The following is a 23,304-nucleotide window of genomic DNA, read 5'->3' on the forward strand; positions in this document are numbered from 1 at the left end:
GCAACGTTTTGGCTTGTGTGTTGATGGTTACACCAATGTTACACCTGCCAGCTACTTTGGTAGGAATTTTGTTACATATGGCTGCCAGCTGTACAGCTTCACCACAGAAGTAAACTTGAACCCTTTCAGAAGAAGCAAGTGTGATATTCATATTCATGAGACTTTCAGAAGTAGCAAGTGTGACTATTCATGTTATTTCCTCACTACAGTCTACTGTAAAGTTATCTATAGGTGGTGTGCAAATCACATCAAGATGCTTTCAGCTCCTTCGTGCAATTCAGGCTTAGGGCTCATAAAGTAAAAACAATTTTGGGGAAAAAATGTTGGGGTGACCGTGAGCTCCGGCCTGGTATGGGGATGGTGGTACAATGTGGCCAGAAGTGATACAAAGGCCATTCCAATATACCAGCCACTTTCCAACTTGGCACTGCTAGTGGAAGTGTTTTTCATAGCTTCAAAGATAGCACAATGCTGTTGTCTGCAGAGTGCACGAGGCAGTGCAATCTCAGAGGGCTTGGTTTTGGCACACTGTAGTCGTCGTCCACTTGCCATCTTTCTCACGAACACACAAAAGCAGAGTTTGTTCTGCTACATTAAATTATTTACATAAGAGTTGTGGCTGGGTGCAAGCGGACCCAAAACGGAGAGTAGAATTTGAGGAAAGGCAACATGTCATTGGGTCATTGGTTGACATCATGCATGCACTGTGGACACCGCCTATCCTAAAGTGCGAGCATGTGGCCTTTGATACATTCTGTACCAAGTCAAAGCATACATTTAAAAGCATGTTAAAAGAAACAGGTTAAGCCTCTATGTAACGGCATTAAAATGTTTTTTTTTTTTTTTCTATAAATATTCCCTTACCATTTGCTTTTATTAAATGCAAAATAACACTCTTGCAGAGCCCAGCTTCCAAAAATGTATTTCAGAGTCAAGCTAGAAATGGCGCCTCCCAGCTTGCGAGAAAGTTTTCTCTAAAAGAAAATTACAGTTGTCTGCCAGCTGGTGCAACCTACTAACTAGTTTTTTTTCCCGATTGGCATCCAGATGGAAGTCCTAATTTAGCACACTCCTAACTGGCATGACACCCTTTGCAGTCAATTGCCAACTGGAAGTACTTGCTAGTACTGCTTGTCTCGAGTCCAAGCACGGCCCACTCCAGCACATTTTTTTTATTCTGCTTATGATGACCAAAGTTGGAGAGAGACATCTGAATTTTTACTAAAGAGCTAATCAGGAATTTTTTCTCCTGAGAAAATGTGCTTCAGCATTGAATTACTCATGCCCAACATGAAATTTATCTTGGTCCAAAGTAAAAGTGTGGCTAGTCCATATCCCATTTTTGAATATGGATAGTTAGCACTAAAACACAGGAACAGAGAAATGGAAGCAGAAAAGTGCTAGCTGTGATAACCATGCATGTAACAAGCATTAATGGGCAACTGTCAACACATTGAAATGGTCCTGGAAAACTAGAAATATGTTTTCAGAAGGAGCCAACCCAGTTTTTTAATTAGCACAGAAACAGGAAGTTACAGTGTGTTTAGATTTACAGCAACAAAGGCATGTATTCATTCATTCACATATTAATATGTTCCTAAAGCAACAATGCTTGCAGTTTTGCATGCAGGTTCTTCTTTCAGACCGCATTCATGCACTAGATTTGAATTCATATTAAAAAAAAAAAAGAAATGGCAGCAAACAAAGCTCAGCACAGAGATTATGCAAACAGTGTTATAAAAGGCAAGAAGAGAAGAATTTGGTTAGTGTCACAAAAAGTTTATTCATCCCAGAAGTTACATCAACAGGGCACACTGTGTCCATTCTTTGTGCAAAAAGAGAAAGACTTGGTGCTTGTACACAGTTCGTCAGAGGGTTCAACAGGGTTGGGAACATCTTTGCGGTTAAAATAGAATTGCTATCCATTGTATCACAGAAAAAGAAGTGCTTTACATGTTCTGTACGTACAGGTCTGTGGTAGTTGGTGGATAAGAGGCAAGAACAGCGTCTGCACTACTTCTACATTGAAATCTTACTATGCATCCATAGACACCAGAGTCAGACATGCCACAAATACCTCGAAAGACTACGGCAATCCATAGAGATGGAGTGACGGCTGGCAAGGTTTCCTGCTAGGTTTTCGCAGGAAAACAGCATTGGTTCCACAATGAGTGTGCTCCTTGCTCTATTAATATCAGCAGCCCTTTACAGCTGTACAGGTCATCTTGAAAAATTCTGCTTGAGCTTACCTCAAGCCTTAGATACCGCATAATGTGAAATAGAGCCCACAAATACCTAAATGCAAGCAATGCTGGAACGAGCATCTCCAAAAAGACAGCTGCCTAAATGCCTGCTTTTCTGAAGTGCACAAGGCAGATACCAACTCGCAAGAGCTTGGGAGGCTGAGTGGAATGGTAGGAGGTATTGACTCTGAAATAACACATTCGGGGTAAGTTAGCCTATAGATTGGCCAATCAGTACTCGGGCTGAGAAAGACTGCCTACATGATCTCAACATCAGATGAGTCAAACTGCAGAAGTTTCACTCCTGTACCCACAAAGCCAAATGTATGATTTTGATATTTTGGGGTGAGATTTAACTTGCGGGTACTTCAGACTAATTACTATTAATAAAGTTTGTACTTAAATGTTTTGTAGCTTTTTCTCTTTTTTTTTAATGAACGTACCCTCCATGGCCAGAAATAGTGGTAAACAACTTCTAGCTTTCCTTTATCTGGAATGGTACTTGGGTTTTCTAAGGTTAAAGTCCAACTGCAGTGAAATTTTAGATTGCACAAAAATCCTAGTTTCAGATAGTTTAGGTACAGAGCAGCCGTTGTGCAAGACTATCTTTAAAATACGAGTTGACATGTCACGAAAAGCTAGTGAAAAGCTAGCAGCCTTTGGTTTGCAGATGACATTGTCCTGTTCAGCAACACTGGGGACAAATTACAACAAATGATTGAGGTCCTTAACAGAGAAAGTGTAAGAGTGGGGTTGAAGACTAATATGCAGAAGACAAATATAATGTCCAATAGCCTGGCAAGGGAACAATAGTTCAAGATCGCCAGTCAGCCTCTAGAGTCCTTGAATAAATGTTTATTAATGTCAATTACTCACAGGGGTAAGAAGGAAAATTCATCACCATATAATTCATTAATTCTACCCGTACTAACATACCGGGCAGAAACTTGGAGGTTGACAAAGAAGCTCGAGAACATGTTGAGGACCGTGTAAAGAGCAGTGGAAGGAAAATGCTAGCATAACGCTAAAAGATGAGAAGAGAGCGGTGTGGATCAGAGAGCAAACGGCGATAGCCGATATGATGATGATTGAAGTTTATTGGTGCAAGGGCATCTAAGGCCAAAGAGCACCAGGACATGTGTTTTGATTTAGCGAAATTGTGAGTTTAGACTATGACCTAAAATAAAAGCTTTATAGTGGCTGATATTCGAATTCGATGTTTGAAGAGGAAAAAATGGAGCTGGGCAGGCCATGTAATGCGTAGGATGGATTACTAGTGGACCATTAGAGTTGCAGAATGGGTGCCAGGAGAAGGGAAGCGCACTCGAGGACGGCAGAAACCTAGGTGGGGTGATGAAATCGGGAAATTCACAGGCATAAGCTAGAATCAGTTGGCGCAGCACAGGGGTAATTGGAGATCGTAGGGAGAGGCCTTTGTCCTGCAGTGAACATAAAATAGGCTGATGATGATGAAATGCTAGTGAAAATTGACATCTTTAAAACCAAAACTAGAAAAGGAAAATGAAAACCTGCCATTACCAGAAATGATGCAGAACTGAAAACATTGAGAATCTGCAGTTCCTCTGCATGACCTCGGAGATTAGGTGGCACCCACAGTGTGCTGAAGGTCTAGGATCTGTGTCATATCCGCAAACAAAGTGTGTACGTCGTCTGTTTAAGTACTATTTAAAGGTTATTAAAAAAATTGGATAATTACCAGCTTTGCAACTCTGCCAAGATTGCTCCAACTCCTCTTTTATAACCAATTTAGCCAAAGTGAAATTTCATTGCAGTTAGCCTTTAAGTAACCTGCTTACTTCTCTTGAATGTGTCACTTCTGCAGCATGTGCCCTTTATTCTCAGCAGCTAGACAAAAACTGACATAACATGTAGCCTAACACAAGTAGCTCTTAATACCACTGGATTAACAGACATGCATCAGGTTAGTGCTGTCACTAGCACAGGTGAGGAATTAACACTATCACCTCACAAGTGCTGATCGCATTTAAGCATACTTTATAAGATAAACTGAAGCTTCAGCATACAAAAACTCATGGCAGCAGTATCTTACCAAGGAAAATGCTGAAGGAAGTTGACCATATAGTTTTTTTTTAACTGCACTAGTTAAAGGCCTTGTTTGCATACCCTGGTTGACCACTGCAGTTACTGCTGCTACACACATTTGTAAAACAAAATCTCTTGCTGCAGAGGTACGTACAAGACCACCTGGTGTCGTAATAAATTCCCCGATTTGTTCTATACCAAGACATCTATGGAAAAAAAAAAAAGTCTTTTGTATGTCTCAACTTTTTGACAGGTGGAAGGAACTAAGCCATGCACACCTCACATTGTAAGCATCTTTCATAAAACAAACACTGCTATTTGTGTTTATGCACAAAGCAGTATTGCTGTATGGAGTTTTTCCAGCTAGGAACCAATCAATACAGGTCAGGCATATAAGCGGTACAGTAAAAATTAATGAGTAAATTGTGCATAATGGATAGGTTACCTCAGCTTTGAGCAAACTGTTTAGGCCCCGCAGTTTGGCGAGGGAATAGTTTATACAGCAAGACTTCAAGCTTTCACTATTCAACTGTATGTAACAGATAGACTATTCTGCCATTGTGGTAATCCAGCCGAAGTTCGCTCCACTAGCACAGGTGTCCTAACAGAATATTGTCATGTGCAGCACGTTCTACGTTAGTTTTTCAGACATTTCCCAGAACATAGAAATTCAAATCAAGTGATTGCTAATGAATTTACCACATGCCTACCTTTACATCTGCTGTTTGGTATAACCTAACCTGTTTCTTCACACAAGCTATGCAACTTGTGGCAGGCTGAATCCCCATTTGCACGCACCAAACAATACTTACACCCATGGCACATATGCAATTTTAATGTCATTAAGTGTCCAGGACCTTAATTTCTTAACGCCATTACATCTAAAGTTGCTAATACGTGCACTTTTAACGAGATCAAAATAAGTGAATTATGGAGTTTTACGTGCCAAAACCACTTTCCGATTATGAGGCACGCCGTAGTGGAGGACTCCGGAAATTTGGACCACCTGGGGTTCTTTAAGGTGCACCTAAATCTAAGTACGCGGGTGTTTTCGCATTTCGCCCCCATCGAAATGCGGCCGCCGTGGCCGGGATTCGATCCCGCAACCTCGCGCTCAGCAGCCTAACACTATAGCCACTGAGCAACCACGGCGGGTAATCAAAATAAGTGATGACAATAGCAGTAGTGAATACAATAAAATTCTTTGACAATTCTAATATCTCACAAAAAATATGTAGTCTCGGGCATGAACTGCACCAGAGATTCACAGCGGCTTTCGTGACTGGGACCATTAGAGCAGTCATCAGAACAGAAAACAAGAAGGTTTGAAGGTTCGACATGCCGTGAGCACTTTCTTTGCTGCAGTAAACATAACCCCAGACATAAGAAGTCATACCATAAACTTGCAGGCCTGACTGACGACTAGGCCTCCCTTTACTCAGTGGGCCCGAAGTGGGATTTCAGATTAAATGAAGTTGTCTCTTTCAGTCTTGGGAGCGCCACCAAGGCTGGTGCGAGCTCCCACAAGGGCTCATTTCATGCAGTTTTGTGTGCTTCTGTCCACCCGCTAGGAAGTGCCATAAAAAAAAATCATTCAAAAAGTTACCAAACATTTGTTCACCTTTGGCGAACAAGCATGAAAAAGAAGTTGCATCACTAGTACTACTCTGGACACAGCACTCTTCACAACTACTGGAAAAGATTTCTTTGGTCTACCACAGTAGAATCTGTGAAATCAGTGACCATCTCACCAAAGAAAAAAAAACATTCACCTCAATGTTCAGCATAGTCGAAGGAATCTCCTGTTTCTGCTGTGTAGACACTAAATGTTGACTCACAATGGTTCAAATTGCCAACTTCAAGGTTATGGCTTGTTCATAGTGTTTTTAATGCACCTTAATATTATATCAGTAATTTAAATGGAGCTTCGAGTTTCTTTCCAAAGCAATACATCGACCAACATAACATTGCATCTTTTGTCCCCTCCCCGCACGCAAGACATAAAACCCTAGATAAATACTTTTTATTTTCCTCCGTAATATCGTAGTTAAATTTAAAAGTTATAATTCTGTACTTTTAAGTGCCAAAACCACGACCTGATTATGAGGAACTCTGTAGCAGGTGCTCCAGATTCATTTTGACCACCTGCAGTTGCTTAACATTAACCTAAATCTAAGTACACAAGCATTTTTGCATTTTGCCCTCACCGCTGCAGCTGAAATCAAACACACGACCTCAATCTCAGCAACACAACACCGCAGTTACTAAGCTACCACACAAAAGAAAAAAAAAAAAAAAGCCCGACCTATCTTGGGTAAGAAGATGGAGGGGAACCAAGAGTCCTTATCTTTTTTTAGTTGCAACCACATAAAGCCATCAGATAATAATGCCACGGAAAGCATAAAGGAAGTTCACTATTCATATTAATTCAGAAATGTAGAAATACTAAGAAAAAGAAAATTGAAAAGGGCGAAAAGACAGCCTGCTACAAACCTTAGATGAAAAATAAGTCACAGAGCCAAAGCCACATCTTCCACATCAAACATGCAGTGGCCCCATTATATTCTTGTGTGCTAACAAAGCCCTACAGAGAGCTAGCAGCCTGTGACTGCCCAATAACAATGATGTTTCAGACAATTTTTACTTGATTCACGAGTGTTTACAAAATATGTTAGTGGTTCTGGAGAACAAAACGCCGAATTGCACCTTTCCTGCATATGCATTCACACAATAGAAATTCTAACCTGTACCACGCTCTGTAGAACTCGAAATCATTAAAAAAAAAATACACAAATGTGAGAAGTCTGAATTAACACAAATCGTTTGCAGTTCGAGTTGACATCTGTTGCAGCATTGTCGTGACATGTAGTGAGGAGAAAGCAGATTCAGTGGCAGTAATAGTTTAAGACAGTGCGGCCTTCAACATGACCTTGAGACACCACAGCCTTGTTCACTTCAAGCTAGGCAGACCTGCATTTCAAATGACTGCTAAAATACAAGGGCCATATTCTGGTTCCTATCTCCATAGAAATTGTTCCTGAGGAGCACACTTTAGTCAACTGAAGCAGCAGATGCACGTGAGCCAGTTAAATTCAGTGACAAGGATAGGTGCAGAGGCCGACAGCAACAAATTTCCAAGCCAGCCTTTTAGATGGTGTATATGGGTGAGGCCTAGGGCCCAGACTTCAGTATGACATTCCCCAAGAATTCACCACAGCTGTGCAGGAGCTGTCTATATAAAGTGATAACAGAATAGTTCTGGTTGCTTGTGAGCCTTTCAAGGTTGTAAAACTATCATAAGATGCCTTATCCAGCACTGAAGTGTTTCACAGGCTTAATGCAAAGTGGCAACTTACACAACCACTCAGCTTGAAGATTATGCAGCCAAAACCCACAACATTATGCTGTGCACAAACATTCCATCATAATTGTATCAATCCTGCCATTCCCACTGTTTCAACTAATTAAGGCCTGCCGCTTGGTTGGGCATGGAACCAGACAGCAGCTCCAGCAACAGACAAGAGAACAACAGGGGAAAAAAAGCAGTATTCCTGTGGTTGTGCACTCACCCATTTGTACCTTCCTGACGTATCAAGATTGGTCATTGCAAATCATGCCGAACACTCTTGTACCTAGCTCTTGAAGTCCCCTAAGGGTACCCCATCACTAAACCACCACACACGAACACTCAACATCAGTGCAAAACATGCTAGTGGAAGACTATGATTTGCATACAGTTTCAGCTTCAGGCTCCTTTAGTCCTCTTTAGCTGTCACTCTATTTGTGGTAGCTGTCAAGCATAAACAGCTCCACACAACCCAAACAGGGGAGTTTATGACTTGCAGGCTATGCTTGTAATCCTTGTAAGGCTGCCAGTAATTCCAACACATGCACTGCGTACACTGAGAATGATGCAACACCCGCAAATGTCAAGTTAATCCCACAGCACCACTCAAACCTGTTGGTACAGCAACTGCAACTTGCAGCCACATTTACCATCATGCATGAATGTCTCTACGATACAGAGCACCGAGTACGTGCTGTGCCTAGCAAACATGAGCACTGCACATGTCCCAAACGAAGTGTACAGTGGAACCTGCATCATGAAATTACCAAACAAAAAAAAACATGAAATGGGCCTCCGCTTTGAGAGCCCAGCATCGAAGTCAGTGACACAGCCAGCAGACATAGATAAGTCAACAGCGTAATGCACATAAACAATCAACCACTCTCTATCTTAACATACACTGAAGTGTGCATAATTCAGCAGTCACTGAAGAGTATGAAAAACGGACCAGCATGAGGACAGTGTGGACTCTTCGTAAAACGCATGCAGGCCAGTGAACATGCAACTGGAGATCCTGTCAGGTTATTTGGTCAAGTTCACGTCGCACTATCATCACTTCAAAGCTTGAGAAGAAGAGAGCGAGTATTGTTGCAGAATTTGAGCACTGAGGCAAAGGCGCACTACACAGGCTGGACTAAGCAATGGTCACACGCAGCATGCCATACCCGCTTTTGATATAAAGGTCTACTACTACACCAGAATGAAACATGAACGTCTGATATTAAGCTATAGGATACATTAGCTTTTCTGCATTAGAGTAAATCACTGGCGCAATTCATTCACATAGGTGACAAGTTTTCAGCCTAGAGTGCACCAAGTGGCTGCTTACACCATGATCACAGATCCCAATCAAAATTAAGTGTAACAGTTGTTTTACAGACTTTTTTCCTATTCGTGTTTCACGCCAGCATGACAGTACATACATACTAATGTCTACAAGTCAGCTGGAACAGAAAGGATTGGAGGAGCCAGTTATCCCAATGCAATTGACAGGCGACCAATCCCAACAGAGTATGAACCACAGAAGTACACTGTATCCACCTACTTGCACCTGAGTGAAAGACGCAGAACTATAACTAGTTCTACTATTGAATGGACAGTAAAGAACCTCTGCTTCAAAAACCACAAGCAGAAGTTTGTATATACACCATGCCTCGGATTGGAAATAGGCAATCCTGCCATGGGTAGTCCAGCCTTTCACTTATTTCACCACAATCCATACGCAATCATACCAATTAGTACTCCTGGAGGGTGTTCTGTAAGCGCCCAACTAGTGAACTGTCCATTTTGGCCGCTGCTGATTGGCTGGAGCAGTACAAGCGAGAAGGAAGCAGGACGGGGGCAGCTGCCCCATTCTCGCTTGTACCCCAGCCTAGCAAATCAGCACTTCAGCAGCAGCTGAAATGGAAAGTCCACTAGGACAGAATACAATCCCACCCACCCCCTGTACTATGCACTAACTCGCTAGATCCTGAAATGTTATTTCAATACAATGTCACCATCAGCTAGGAACAATTAAGAAAACTAGATCAAATGGAATTACATCAGGATGTGTGTATTTGGGCAAGTCGGTTTGACATGTGGGAAGGCCAGGCTATCTCGTGTCACATGACATTCATCTTCCCTGCAAAGCACACTTGATGGTGGGACACAATGTTGTAGTTACACAACAAGAGATGGCACAATCGCTCCAATGCTAGCACCACCTGATGACAGATAGCTCAGTCGTGAGAGGAAGTCACTTCCTTCTCTTTTGCTGCAGGATGATGGGGCACGCGAACACACTATTTTGTGCAGCATCATCACTTTTCACCATATACCCCTCACAAAATGGCACTGAAAACGTAACATCTTGTTTCCTTCTCTTTTGCACATTTTTTTGTACTTTTCTCCTGTACAGTATGCAAGTCATATGCGAGTGTGAAATGAGCTGGAAGTCAATATATCTGAATGCGTTCATTTCTCATGCTGCTAGTCAGTCTTGAAAGTAATAACATTACAAGACTGCCTCAAAATATGTATGTAGCACAATTAAAGCCACCATGGCAAGCCATCATGCAGTGTAAACATGTGCTTTCCATGCAGGATGTTTCATAGACAGTCACTGAAGAAGGCTCTGTTTTTTTACATCAATAAACCATCTGCACACATGCTCTGCCCTTTTTAATGTTGCATTGCTCACCACATTATGCAATACTAGCCCACCAACCCGAATACATAGCCACTTGTTCAAACAAAATATTCCTTTATATGTTGGAGTTATGCAAACCAGATTATAAGCATCATCACCACATTGATATATCACCACAAGAATTGATGTTCGAAATTATGCAGTTTAGTGTCCCAAAGCAACACTGAGTTTGTAAGAGATGCCAAAGTGGGGAGTTCTGGATTAATTTGGTCACCTTGAGTTCTTCAATGTGCACCTAAAGCACAGTATGTGGTCGTTTCTGCATTCTACCTCCAATAAAATAGTGAGGAATCGAACCTGTGAGCGTGCATGCTTAGCAGCAGAACATAGCCAATGAGCCACCACTAAGGGCGAGAGCTGATATAGACACCAATTGTGTTACTAAGGAAGACAAGTATAAGTGCCATTTACAAATTTAGCGCAGATGTGGAATTTGGTAATGGGCTGTCGCTGCTGGGTGCAGTACCTGCCTGCTTCACATAGAATGACAGAAGCGTGCATCATCTGCAGCGATGCTGTGTCAACAAAAATGAAGAGTAGTGGATAAAAGCAGATTTTTGTTAGGGGAGAACCATGGCCCCTATCTGATGCCACAACGCCAAACCACTCTATGCTTTGCGGTCTTCCATTGTTTCTACATTGGCATGACGGATATGCATAGACACAATAACTGTCTTGCTCAAAGTGGACACCTGAACTGTTGTGTGGTAGGAGGGAGGCCATTGGCACTCAGGCTATCTCTCTCCCAAGCACTGTCTGTGCCCAAGGCTGCTGAGCTTCAGCCATCCACCTTTTTCATCTTCATGTGCTGACCTCTGCCGCACGCCGCTAGAAACGTTTTGGAAGGGTGATAGGGCTTTCACCAATTGATTTGTGTGCATGTGCCCACGTTGAGTATGCGTCAGTTGTGCATTTCGTGGATTGTGAATCATTATTAATGGCTTCTCTGGGACAGAACTAAGTTCCTGGATGCCATAAAGCACTCAGTGACTACTGGGTGAGCAGGCCTGAGTGTGCTGTTGTGCAAACAGTGCAGCCGATAAAGGCACGCCGAGTTCCCTTTGCCGACACGGCTGCCTTGGAGTTTGTTGTCGCTGAATTCTGCACTTGGAGCTCTTTTTTTTATATTCTTTTTAAAGATTATTTAGGCATTTCACATATTCAAGAAGTCTTCGAGTGCAGCCTTCCGCGCTGGATTTATCAAAGCTGTGCACTTGTTTACATGGATATATACAGACACAGATCTTTCTTAGCATCAAATATTGTGAAAAAGGTGCATAGCTGATATAAAATAATGTCGAAACGTAGCAAAACATACATATAAGCGCATACATGTATGTGTTGTTCCACACTGAGACGAGTCAACATGAGTGGCCGCACCACTTAAACGATGGCAACTGTGATCCAGACAACATATTACGGGCTGTTAATTTATTTCTGATTCTCGCTTTATTTAACTCTATCATACTTAGTTTGTGCTTGCCATAAAACATTATTAGAGAAAACTGTGCTTGAATAAATTAAGTGCTCTGTTCTTTCATGAAAATGCGGATGCCATCACTGATACCATTGGTATAACTGAGCAACACGCTTGTTTATGCTGCTTTATACCGAATGCACCGTCTTGTTTCCTGTTTGGCACAGAGGTAAGCAGTACATCTCTGAAATTGACAAATGTGTCAGCATAACAACACATACAGACCCACCGAATGCAACCAGCAGCCTACCGTACGGTACAGTGACGTACAGATGTTGGCACAGCGCTGTGTCGCCGCTTGCCGCTTATTGTGTGCTTGCCATGTGAAGTAAAGTGTAGTTGATTTCAAATTGCTAAGGACAGTACTGAACTATAAAAGAAGTTTCCTTCATCCTAACTGCTTACATTTCAGTTCAGGTCCGCCGATAGCGGGTGCACTAACATGACAGTGCCAGGCTTAACCTTTCCTGAACAGCATCGACATTGGCTGAAACTTCATGTGCACGGCTTGAGAGAGTTCAAGCTCGTGCACTTCAACTTCGTAGGCATGTTCTGACTTACTTTGAGCGCGCTTAATTATATGTACAAGCGAAGGCGCTGTCCCGTTGTCAGTTCGATGGCCTATAGCGCAGGGCACGGTTGAACGATGGTCGGCATACTGATTTTGTTGGTGCCGTCTACAAGAAAGCCTGTCGCAGTGTGACAACTCACGCTCGTCGGTTGCGCCATTGTTGGCCTGGTATGATAAAATGCTTTCAGCGGCGTATTGTACTGAATAGTCGGTCATACGTTGATGTGAGCGTCTTGTGAGTGTCGCATCGACCCAGTGTTACCGCACCTTAATACGTGAAGCCAGGCACGCGCTTCCACGACCAGCAAGTGAGGACCGACGCTGCAAAAATACTTCATCAGCAACGTTGAGCAAAACGTGAACAAGGTGAATGCAGGAGCCAACGTTTCGACAAGTGGACTTGTCTTCTTCAAGGCGACATATGCTTTCCTCGCCTATGTCGCCTTGAAGAAGACAAGTCCACTTGTCGAAACGTTGGCTCCTGCATTCACCTTGTTCACGTTTTGCTCATCGTCTTGAATTTCCATCTCCCGCATTCCCCGTCTTTTCTCTTCATCAGCAACGTGATGTTTTTAAGTGTCGTCCAAGTGTAACATTCAGGTTTTTGTTAAATTTGCTAGCCATCAATGAAAGGCGGCAACTACCTGGCTCACGACGCAGTCCGAACCACTGAAACGAAGCCCTGGCCACTTTCTGTTTTAAAGTTGAGTTGCAGTCTTACTCTACGCACGTTTTCGGTACCGTAACGATGTTGAGCTACCAGTGAAGTTTCAACGCGGTAGATGGCACAAGTGTTTGCAGCAACGCACTTTCGAGCGGGTTTTGGGGGGGGGGGCGACTTCCCAGCATGCAACGATGCACGCGGCCCTTCCAAAACGTTTCGCGACTAATCCGCTAGTGCAGGACGCATGCGCTGTCACGCTACGAGAACGGCGGATTTGACGAGAACCTGCGTAACCAGCCCATGGCGTCCAATAGCCTTTGCAGTGGGTATTTGATTCTCATGGAAACAGATGGCACCACCATATCGCCTATTCTAATAATATAGGTTTCTTGTTTCAGTCTGAGTTGCCTTTGTTACATCTATGCCAACAGAACAGGTCACCCGATGTTTAATACTATAAGTTACTTTCATAAGGCTACTTGTCTCACACTGCAGATGCTAGGTGACACACATCAAAATCTGTAACACTGTCTCAAAATGCTTCCACATCATGCACTTTACGAAAATAAATAAATAAATAGAAACTACAGCATAGTTATTCAGGCCATATCATTTTACATTAAAAAGGTGTGGTCAACATCTTTCTCACCACAGTGCCATGGCACACATGTGTTGTATACTATGTGTAAGACATGCATAATACGCTCCCTTTTATTGTTTACAGATATTTTTTTCCCCCGGACATTTTTGCCTCACTAATTGTACTACTTACAATGCTGTACTGTCAGGTGTAAGGTGCATGGGACCTGTTCTTTAACTAGCTATTCTTTAACTTCTAGTTCTGCCTGCTATTTCGAGAACAAGGAAAAAAAAAAAGCCCGACAAACAACTTTTGGACTAATAAGTGCCTAACCAGTGTGTATTCAGCCCCATTCCTCGGCCTCATCGTTCACTTTCACTGCTTTTCCTGCATGTTTATGTACCACACAATATCAGAGCCAGTGATGAAGTGCGCATATCTTCTGGCCCCGTCGCAGGCCAAGTGTCATGACATCAGATTGGTCACATTAGAAAAGTCTCAACAGCACCAAACAATGGTGTTGTCCGTTACTTTGAATGGGCTCTTGTACAGAGGACCTCTTAGACATCACAGCTTAAAAGCCAACCGCAACGAAATATCAGACCATGTAAGGAGCCTAGTTTGAGATAGCGTAGATATATAGCAGCCCCCATGCAAAGATTTGCATTTGGAATACTATTGGACACACTACGAAAAGTTTACAGGAACAGACATTTTTGGTACCAAAACTCACGAAAACACCACGATTACTGCTTACTGGAAGTGAGAGAATCTGGAGTGTTGAAAACCAGCGCAACACCCTGGTGTGACCTCCAAGACTTGGGTGGTGCCTGCGGCACACTGTAAATCTTGGAGGCCATTTACTGGAACCTGTCGAGTACTAAGCATTGGGTACTGGCATTGTCTGCACAGGTTATGCTGTTAACAAAATTAGACAATCACCAGCCCTGCAAATTTGCCAATATTGCATCAGTAGTACATACTACTTATATATAGCGATATTAGCCGAAATGAAATTTCATTGCAGTTCGCCCTCAAGGAATGACCACAAAAAGTTGCAGTGCCACACTAAATAAAACATAGCACACATATGGGGGACACTGCATGTTAAAAAGTATGAAACCACCTGTAGGCAAAAACAAAGAAAAACTACAGCACTACGTCACTGTTGCAACCACAACGCAGCTCTGCTGCCCTACAGATACAAAACTAGCTTGTTTTAACAAAATGACGTCACATGAATGGGGACAAAGTGGACAACGGAAAGAAGGCCCTGAGATACACTAACTCTGCCAGACTTTGATGCCTTCCTCACCAATTGGACAAATATCAATGCATCAGACTACAGCCTAAAAAACTATTTCCAAGAGCTACTCGCGGCACTGGCATTGGCAGTGTTAGGTAAACACTTTGTTGAAAGCAATGTGTACTGCACGCATACTACACACAACTTTCGCTAAGCTTCATCACCCATGAGACTGCCTGGTCACACCATAGTAAAACAAGACCTCACATAGTTAAATTAAGAAATGCAGATGGTGTTCCTTAACCACACTGCCTTAATTGTAGGCCTGTACCTTGTCTCTAATGGTCATTTCTTGGATCTTGTGCTGCCTGCATGAGACAAGATAGGCAGTGCAGACCTATTAAGGACCGAATTTTGCACTGCACACTTTCTTTTAACATTGAAAAATCTTGTATTCAGCATGGAAACAAAGAAGGCTAAGAAACATTGCATTCAGCATTTGTCTACAACAGCCCATTGAGCATCACAAAAAAAAAAAAATTTGCTTCCGAATTTTTTTTAAAAGCTAAATCTGCCTTCTGTTTTTTAAAGATATGCATCAATTGTTAAAGCCATACAATATTTGCAGTTGCCAGTGCCGAAACAGGTCTATCTTTGCACCACTACCTCTTCCGGTACCCGTGGAAGCATGAAAGGGCTCATTCCCACTGGTAGCTGCAGATGTGAAGCTCTGCTATAGAACCACAAAACCCACTCTTAACAGCAGACACAACACTGCTACCTTATTTTTTAAATTATTGTGCATGAAAACGACAATTGCACAGGAGAATGAGGATGTTGTTGGCTGCAGGCAGATCTACAGACTTGCAAGACATGCCAGCAATTGCTCTGCCCCGGCACCTTCTTTCAGGGAAGTTCATTCACGTTCAGAAGTGCAATGCAGAACGGGTCAACAAGACGAGGCAAACAGCGAGACGAAACAGGACACAAGCCTGAAGCCATCTTGTGCACGATGCTGCGCCAAGCTGCCCTCTCTTCTCGAATTAAGTCACTCTGAAGAATTTAAATATGCAATAAGAAAATGTGAACCAGAGAGGATGCTTTTTCGACAAGAACATGTGGCCCTCAAAGGATTAAAAACTTCAAGAGGAGGTGGACAACTTCATCACGATTGTCCAGTTTCCTCGTGGAAACAAAGATTGCGTTCGGTAATGAGCCAGGGACACTCCAACAAATGGTGTTCCACATCACTATTGCACAACTAATTGCACAAGTTTCCAAAAGGTTTCAGTGAAAGCACAGATGTTTCCTCTTGCCACATGCCAGCTTTACAATGATTGCTTTATTGACAATTCCATAGTTTAACTCTCACTTCTACTTTCAAATGACAATGACTCTCAACTTAGTATAGTGTGTTTCTCGGCCAGTTGGTAAGGGCCATATTATTGACGATATGACACCAGCACAAAAGAGACAAGGGAAAGGACAGCAGTGAAAGAATAGCTTTTGGAAGCATACCTTACTAAAAAATATGGCTCCAGACAATGTTTCAGTGTTCCACCTGTCATTCTTAGTGATAAAGAATACAAGTATCTAAAGCAACACCTGAACTTTTAAGTCAAATGCGGTTGCAGTGGTCTGATGCATGCATAAAGTGTTAGCTTGCGGCTTCCTTTGAATAAACGAACAGTTGCAAGCTCAGCACTTTTCCTGTCACTTTCTCAAAATAAATTGGGATTTAACGTCCCAAATATGCATTGCAGGTAAAGAAGGATGCCATAGTGGAGGGCTCCAGATTACTTTTGGTCATCTGGGGTTCTTTAACATGCACATACATCTAAACATATTAGCGATTTTCTTCTCCCTGTTTAATTTCACCCCCACGGGAACACAACCGCACGCAGCTGGGGACTGAACCCACGACCTTGTGCTCAGCAGCAGAACGCCATAGCCACTGAGCCAATGCGGCGTGTCCTGTCGCCATTTTTTTACTGCTGCCCTCATCTTTCTTATGCTGGTTTCGCAAGTTGAACAAGTGATTCTTGGCAGCACAGCAATTACTTCAATCACCCAACATCGATTAAGCAACACAATGTCTGCAGGTGCTCCACACATATCTGCAACTGCCACTGGAAGGTGGAAGTAGATACCTTAGAGAGAAGAGGAGGGCTTAACAGCATCGTCTAGCACACCCAAAGCCAGAGCTTCACCTTCCTCGTTTGGGCAACAGAAATATTAATACAGGGGCTGCAAGAATTGCCAAAGCTGGCCCCAGCGTCGCAACACTCCCAGCCTTACCTACAGTTTTCCAGAGGCACATTGTAAAACACAAAGATACAACGAGTGGCAACGGCGAGTGAAACTTGTCATTAGCCAGGGCTGCTGCTGATGACTGGAGGGTCACCTGATTCCAGAGTGGCGGCAACGTTCTTGTTGAAGTAAGTGTGCAGGGCCTCCCACTGGGCATAGTGCAGCAGTATGTGGGGCCGTTTCTGACGCAGAAGATCCACAGTCTTTTGTGGCGTCCACTGGTACCTCTGAGAGGACAAAAGTAATTTTACAAATAACATTTATGGCATAATACTACAACTTCTTCAACTTTCGTTTATCGTGATGGCACTGGAATTTTTGCAATAGCTCCCCTTCTCCCCACCCCCCACATTAGTGCACTAATGTCGAATGTACCAAAATGCAGAACATAAGCTTCTTAGCTTTCACTGGGTGAGCAGACAAATGACTGGAAACCATGCAAACATCACTCTCACTTTCCTTGTTTGTTTTACGTCCCAGATCTATAGATGGACTGCAAGGGATGTCATAATTGAGAGCACCAGATTGATTTTGATTCCTTGGAATTCATTAATGTACTTGAATAGATGGGCATTTTTCTATCCCACCCCTATTGTAATGTGCCTGCTGCAGTTTGGAATAAAATCTGCAACCTTATGCATAGCAGCAGAGCATCGTTACGCCTGGGCCACCAAGGCCAGTGTCACATGGAAAATAATGAAGACTGGTGTGTTTATGCAATATAAAACATCCATATCATATAGTCATATATGACTGATTAATAAGTAGAATGGCAATAAGGTGAATAGAACCTCTTTCTTTAATTGCCTCATTAGACACATAATGGGTCCCAATTTCCACTATGCCATGCACATTCCTGCATTCCATCCACTGCCTGTGGTGCCTGCAAATCACAGTATTAAAGTGAAATATTGAAACAAGAGCTCTATTGAAGGAAACAGCAAAATAGTGTGTTTAACAAGCAACAAGAAAAAAGGAAGAAACAAGTAGAAAGAGAGTTGCAAGGACAGCTGACAAGAATGACAGATGAGAAAGGCTGGGAATAGTGCGAGAAAATCACCAATGCTTGTTGGAGGAAAACAGCATGCATAATATGCACATTTCCTCATGGCTGTCAAGAAGGAAGTGACGAGTACCACGGCTGCTTTTCCTGAACACATAGTCGTACAGGGAACGGCAAAACTACTGACAACTAGCTCTTGCACATTCAGTGAAAAGGCATCTCTTCAGTAACAGCACAGCTTAAGGGGTCATAAACAATTAAATGCAAATCATTCTATACTGCAAACAAAAAAGGAAATCCAATGAACGCATCAGTATGTACGAGAGTACTACATTCGCATGGCATACAGAGCACGTCAGAAATCCAGCACAAAAAGTACACAACTTCTATGCAAAGGCAAGCTGTTACCCTTTCTACAGAATGTACGACCATAGTCTAGTAATTTGATTTAATGTTACACCATGCACTAGAAGCACTACTTTCTCATCATCAATTGAAGTCAGAGCAGCACACCAAACCCAGATGATCTGTTCACCCAATGAAGTTTTTCTTTCTCCCTTCCTTTTTCTTTTTTTCCAAATTACCTTCGCCACAGGAATTGTCTTATCAAAGCAAAGTTTCATGAAGAGTGTAATATCTGGTAACAATCATTTATATGATGTTTCTGTCATTAACCCTCTTCGTACAGCAGGAAATGAGAAAAGATATACCAAATTTCCCAGACGTTTCCAGAAACATGGCTTCATAATGACTATGCTTCTCATCAGCTATATTGGTACTAATTTATGTGCCAACTACACTCATCAATGGTAGGGAAAGGGTTAGATTGCACAGGCTAGGGCAAATACCACAGCAAGTGCAATCGGCTTGGGCGGCCAAGATTTCTTTATCAAGAACAAACCTAAGCATACATGCAATATGCACCAGCGACACGAAACTACAACAGCTTGAACTTAAGCTATCGGAATTAAGTCAACGAAACGTTTAATATATGGGCATCTTGCTTAGACAGGCTAAGCAAATAAAGGCATATTGTAAATGTGCTCCAGTTTTTGACACAAGTGATAGTAAGAGTCTCCCACAAAGAGATTCATTGATTTTTGGCCAAAGCACAACTATGTTGGTTATGCAACACTGGTTAACATGCACTGAGAACCTGAAAATCTTGCAATAAACCTGTACTTTAACAGCTATTTACTATCAAAATAGATTTCATGAATGCTGCAGAAAGCCGTACAGCCGCACTGCTTGTGACAAAATGTTAAATGTGTTTCCTACTATGTCTTAAAATAGGCTTATGAAGGATGTGTGGCCCAAGGTTATAATTAACGCAATAGGAGGAAATTTCTGTAATTTTAACCTTGCACCGCACATCTTTCTTAAATGATGCACCAACTAGCGCAACATAGTACTCTGTTAAAATAGGCAATTAGATACAGAGTAAATAGAATGGCCACTTGTATTTCAACAGAGTATGAAAGTTTTTTACAACCTGTATAGAGGTAGCTATATAGTGATGGTTAATCTGCAATACACATGTTGCACAACTTTCAGACCGACAGTTTCATGGAAATCAAATGAGGAAATTTTATAATTCTTTTTTCAGTGCTGGCATTGACAATGGACATAAGCTAGTTATTGCCCTGACACCAATGCACTGAGCACAGGTGTGTCATCAGAGAAACTGCACTCCATGTACTCGGCATGGTCTATCAAAGGGTGCGACTTGGTACTAGTTATTTCACCTTCCTGGTGGGCCAGGTGTGCAGCAGAAAAAAGTATTCACACAAGGTAGGACAGAACATACAGTTCAAAGCCTAATGAGTGCTGGAAGCAAATCATTTTGACAGAATTGCCTGCCTCATTGAACTAATGAACAATGTGCAACGTTAATGTCTCCAGGCAAAAATTAGAATTTATCAACCTGAGATTGCACATCTAAGCCAGCATTTTCCTTAGGATTTAAACAATGGATGGCAGCAGAATGCAGCCCATGTTTGTTTTCTGCAGTTTTCACTCCACACAGAGACTATAGTGGTGGGCAACCTTTCATTGATATGAAGGGAAACGTACAACGAAGGAACTTTTGGAGGCGAGTTACTGCGCCAAGTATTTCGGCAGCGTTTACAGCACTTTTGGTCCCTTGGAATGGATAATGAATCAGCGTAGCTTCCTGTTGCAATGATGTTGCATTTGCCTGAACATTGAAGAGCAAAATAGAAAATGAAGTCAAATTTTACACTTCGTGGTCTACTTTGTCTTATTTTGCTTTCATAAATAAAGTGAATGTTTTCCTTTCTCCAGCCTAAACTAACATGGATGAGGATGTGGGTCTTTTAGAGCCGCACCCTTACATGTGTGTGCTTTGCCTCCGTAGCTATCCCTTCATCGGCACAGAAAGTTGTCTGTGAGTATACCAGGTCATTCCACTCTATAAGCACTCTCAAGGTGAGTAAAATAAGTGCGCAACAAACCTGCATCAGGTAGCAGCCAACAAGTGTCGCACTGCGTGTCCTGCCAGCCTTGCAATGAACGTAGACGGAGTGGCCCGTGCCTTCAAAACTTTGGATGAACTGCACACCGCGTTGGAGCTTTTCTTGACAGGGTGTCTCAAAGATGTCCGTAGTGCTCAACTGGAGGAACTTGACGCCACATTTCTCCCACTCCTGAAGCAGCAGTTGGAAAGGTCGTACGTGCAATTCACTAAAGCGTCACGTCGCCTTGTATGTCATTTAATCGCTCCAAGGTATCATTCGGCAATACTGATTACATTCTAAGGTACAAAAGACTACGGTGTTTTCCTACACCTAAACTGTGGTCAGGTGTATTACCATAAACAGAACTTATGAGCTGGGAAACTCAGTCCATTAGAAAGAATTTTAAATGTTCTCAAAAACAAATTGAATCATTGCTTATTTCGATCACCAGTTTCATTTATGTAAGTTCCATGGCAGTATAATGAAAAAGGTTATGCATTCAACATTTGTGCTTTGAACTTAGAGTTGCCTCTAATCTAAACTGTTTTAAAATGCATCACCAGAGCATGTTCTACATCAGACACCATAGCTAAAAGCAACAACTTATGACACTACTAAGGTCAGACCTTGCACACATACACAAATACCCCAAAATGTAGATGGGAGAATGGCTGTACCCGTAGCTCGAGTAGTAGAGCATTCATGCCCATAGTGGAAGGTGTGGGTTCAGCTACCAGTGGTGGCAAGTTGTGTTTTCATCAACTTTCATTTCCATTTACCTTATCATTTCAATTAAAACAACATGTAATTTCCTCAGCGCTTTCGCTGGCTTAATTATCTGTTAGCTTCATGTGGTTGTGCCTAACAAATGATCGAGCCCCTCAGCTTCACTTCTAGTTCACCATAAGAGTGTTAGCTGACGCAAACACAGTCTTATGCACTCAAGATAAGCACAAATGGAGGTATTCAATGATGCAACATAATTCAAACTAAAGACAAAAGATGAAGAATAAAGGACAGGGCAAGCTTTCCCATATCAGGTTCATCTGATGCATAATAACATTAAGCTATATCAGAACAAATACATGCAAGTGCTAAATGAATGAAATAAGATATGCGAGTAAACAAATGGTACTTGGATCATTTATTGAGTAGTAGTAAATAAAGCATGCTTTAGTTTGGATATTTTCTCTTTGCTTTTCATCATCTATCTCCACTATTTGGGTATGGATCTCCTGCTTATATAAGGTGTTCCTGGTTGGCGGTATACTGTGTAGCAAATGTCGCACTACCTTATCCCAGTAAGACTAAACATGCTATCTATTTGGATGCTTATTTAGATGAAGCACGCACATCAAACATGGTAACAACTAACGCGATAAAGTATGCCAAATTCGTAGTTTGCACAATATGCAACGTGCAGACGTTTTCTTTTCCAGAACGGGTGACTGCTCTTGCCTATAGTTCCCATCTCTGCTTTCGCTCTCTCCCTCTCTGAACAATAAAAATAAGCGACATAAGTCGTTTAGAGCTGTCGCCACCACTCCCACTTCAGCGCTGCGCCTGAAGCGACCGCCAATAGAACGTCGCACTCACTTCCTTGCTCGTGACCCAATATCGTAGCTCGAAGTCTTCGTTCATTGACACGACCCCTCGCACGTTTTCTTCTTCGAGTAACTGTACGAGAAAGAAAGAACATACATGCCTAAGATTATGCTGAGTAATTAGACTGCCAACCATAGTAAAGTTTCGCGTTAGCAGGCAACACGACAGTATGGAATTGCCGGCCGAACCAGAACTTTGAACTTTCCGAAACAAGCGCACGCGGGCGCGCCAATTCACTCAGCTCTGCGGTATTAACTTAAGAAGTAATTAAATTAATCAAGTGGCTTTAATACGCAACAGTTGCGGAGAAAGTCTAGGTTTCGCAAAGCAGACACGATAAGGTGGGAATGACAACCCGTACCTTTGGCGTGATGCTCCGGAAAGGCAGTGCTCCGAGGATAACGGTATCGTCAATGCGGTCGTACCACCGCCTCGTTGACACACGCTCCATGACGACATTATATATTAACGAGGGATAAAAAGTAACCCTCGAAAACATTCCGTGAAATTTCATACAAGTACCAAACGGTGCACTGGCTAGTACCCAGCGCACAGAAGCAAAATCTTTCCGTGTAGTCTGCTTTAGGGCTTCGTCCGCGCGAAAGGAATGGTGGGAAACTCGCCACGTGACCACACTGCCGCGCCGATGCGGATTGCTTGTTTCTTTTAAGCATGCTTTTAAGATTCGCTTCTTCCACTAGCACTATTATTTGGCTTCGTGCCGTTCACTTTTACTCTCTACTTTTACTTAACTGAGCTGCGTACTTTGTGGAATTTTCACCAATGACACTGACTTCGAGTGATGAAGCAACGGATGAAGTGTTTACGGTTTGCGAAGTAGCCGCGTCGTTTACTGTTTATTTCATAAAGTGCTTTTATGCGAAATATTCATTAATAATGTTAATTACTTAATCAAAGTACCGATTTCATGTTAGGCTCTAACAAGGGTACACACGCGCACATTTCTTCATTTGTTGCACTGCTTATTTGATACTCTACAGCCCATGTCTACAGCCTTTCAAACTT

At 42.4% G+C, this 23,304-nt stretch overlaps 1 protein-coding gene across 4 annotated transcripts; it reads right to left on the reverse strand.

The window, feature by feature from the left end:
* Positions 1-1,758: 1,758 nt before the first annotated feature.
* On the reverse strand, positions 1,759-22,902 carry PTPMT1 (protein tyrosine phosphatase, mitochondrial 1). Of its 4 annotated transcripts, XM_055071192.2 has the most exons (6): positions 22,640-22,901; positions 22,270-22,350; positions 20,671-20,862; positions 17,288-17,420; positions 15,215-15,251; positions 1,759-5,874 (listed from the first exon to the last, which is right to left on the reverse strand). In XM_055071192.2, exons 1-5 carry the CDS (start codon positions 22,790-22,792, stop codon positions 15,229-15,231), a joined length of 582 nt encoding a protein of 193 aa, XP_054927167.1. In that variant the 5' UTR covers positions 22,793-22,901; the 3' UTR covers positions 1,759-5,874; positions 15,215-15,228. The 4 variants fall into 4 exon arrangements, with proteins under 4 accessions (XP_054927167.1, XP_050034952.1, XP_050034951.2 ...); XM_050178995.3 differs by having other exon boundaries at positions 1,759-15,251; XM_050178994.3 differs by having other exon boundaries at positions 1,759-17,420.
* Positions 22,903-23,304: the final 402 nt, after the last annotated feature.

This window comes from Dermacentor andersoni, chromosome 5, assembly GCF_023375885.2.
Source record: "Dermacentor andersoni chromosome 5, qqDerAnde1_hic_scaffold, whole genome shotgun sequence".
Classification (NCBI taxonomy): Eukaryota; Metazoa; Arthropoda; class Arachnida; order Ixodida; family Ixodidae; genus Dermacentor; species Dermacentor andersoni.

What these genes read in the sequence shown, in the direction of transcription:
- PTPMT1 (XM_050178994.3), bottom strand. Translation starts at nt 22,792, where the DNA reads ATGAAATTTCACGGAATGTTTTCGAGGGTTACTTTTTATCCCTCGTTA. An exon ending in TCCGGAGCATCACGCCAAAG is followed by an intron (nt 22,351 to 22,639) that starts GTACGGGTTGTC and finishes TTTCTCGTACAG; the next exon opens with TTACTCGAAGAAGAAAACGT. An exon ending in TTGGCTGCTACCTGATGCAG is followed by an intron (nt 17,421 to 20,670) that starts GTTTGTTGCGCA and finishes TTGTCCTCTCAG; the next exon opens with AGGTACCAGTGGACGCCACA.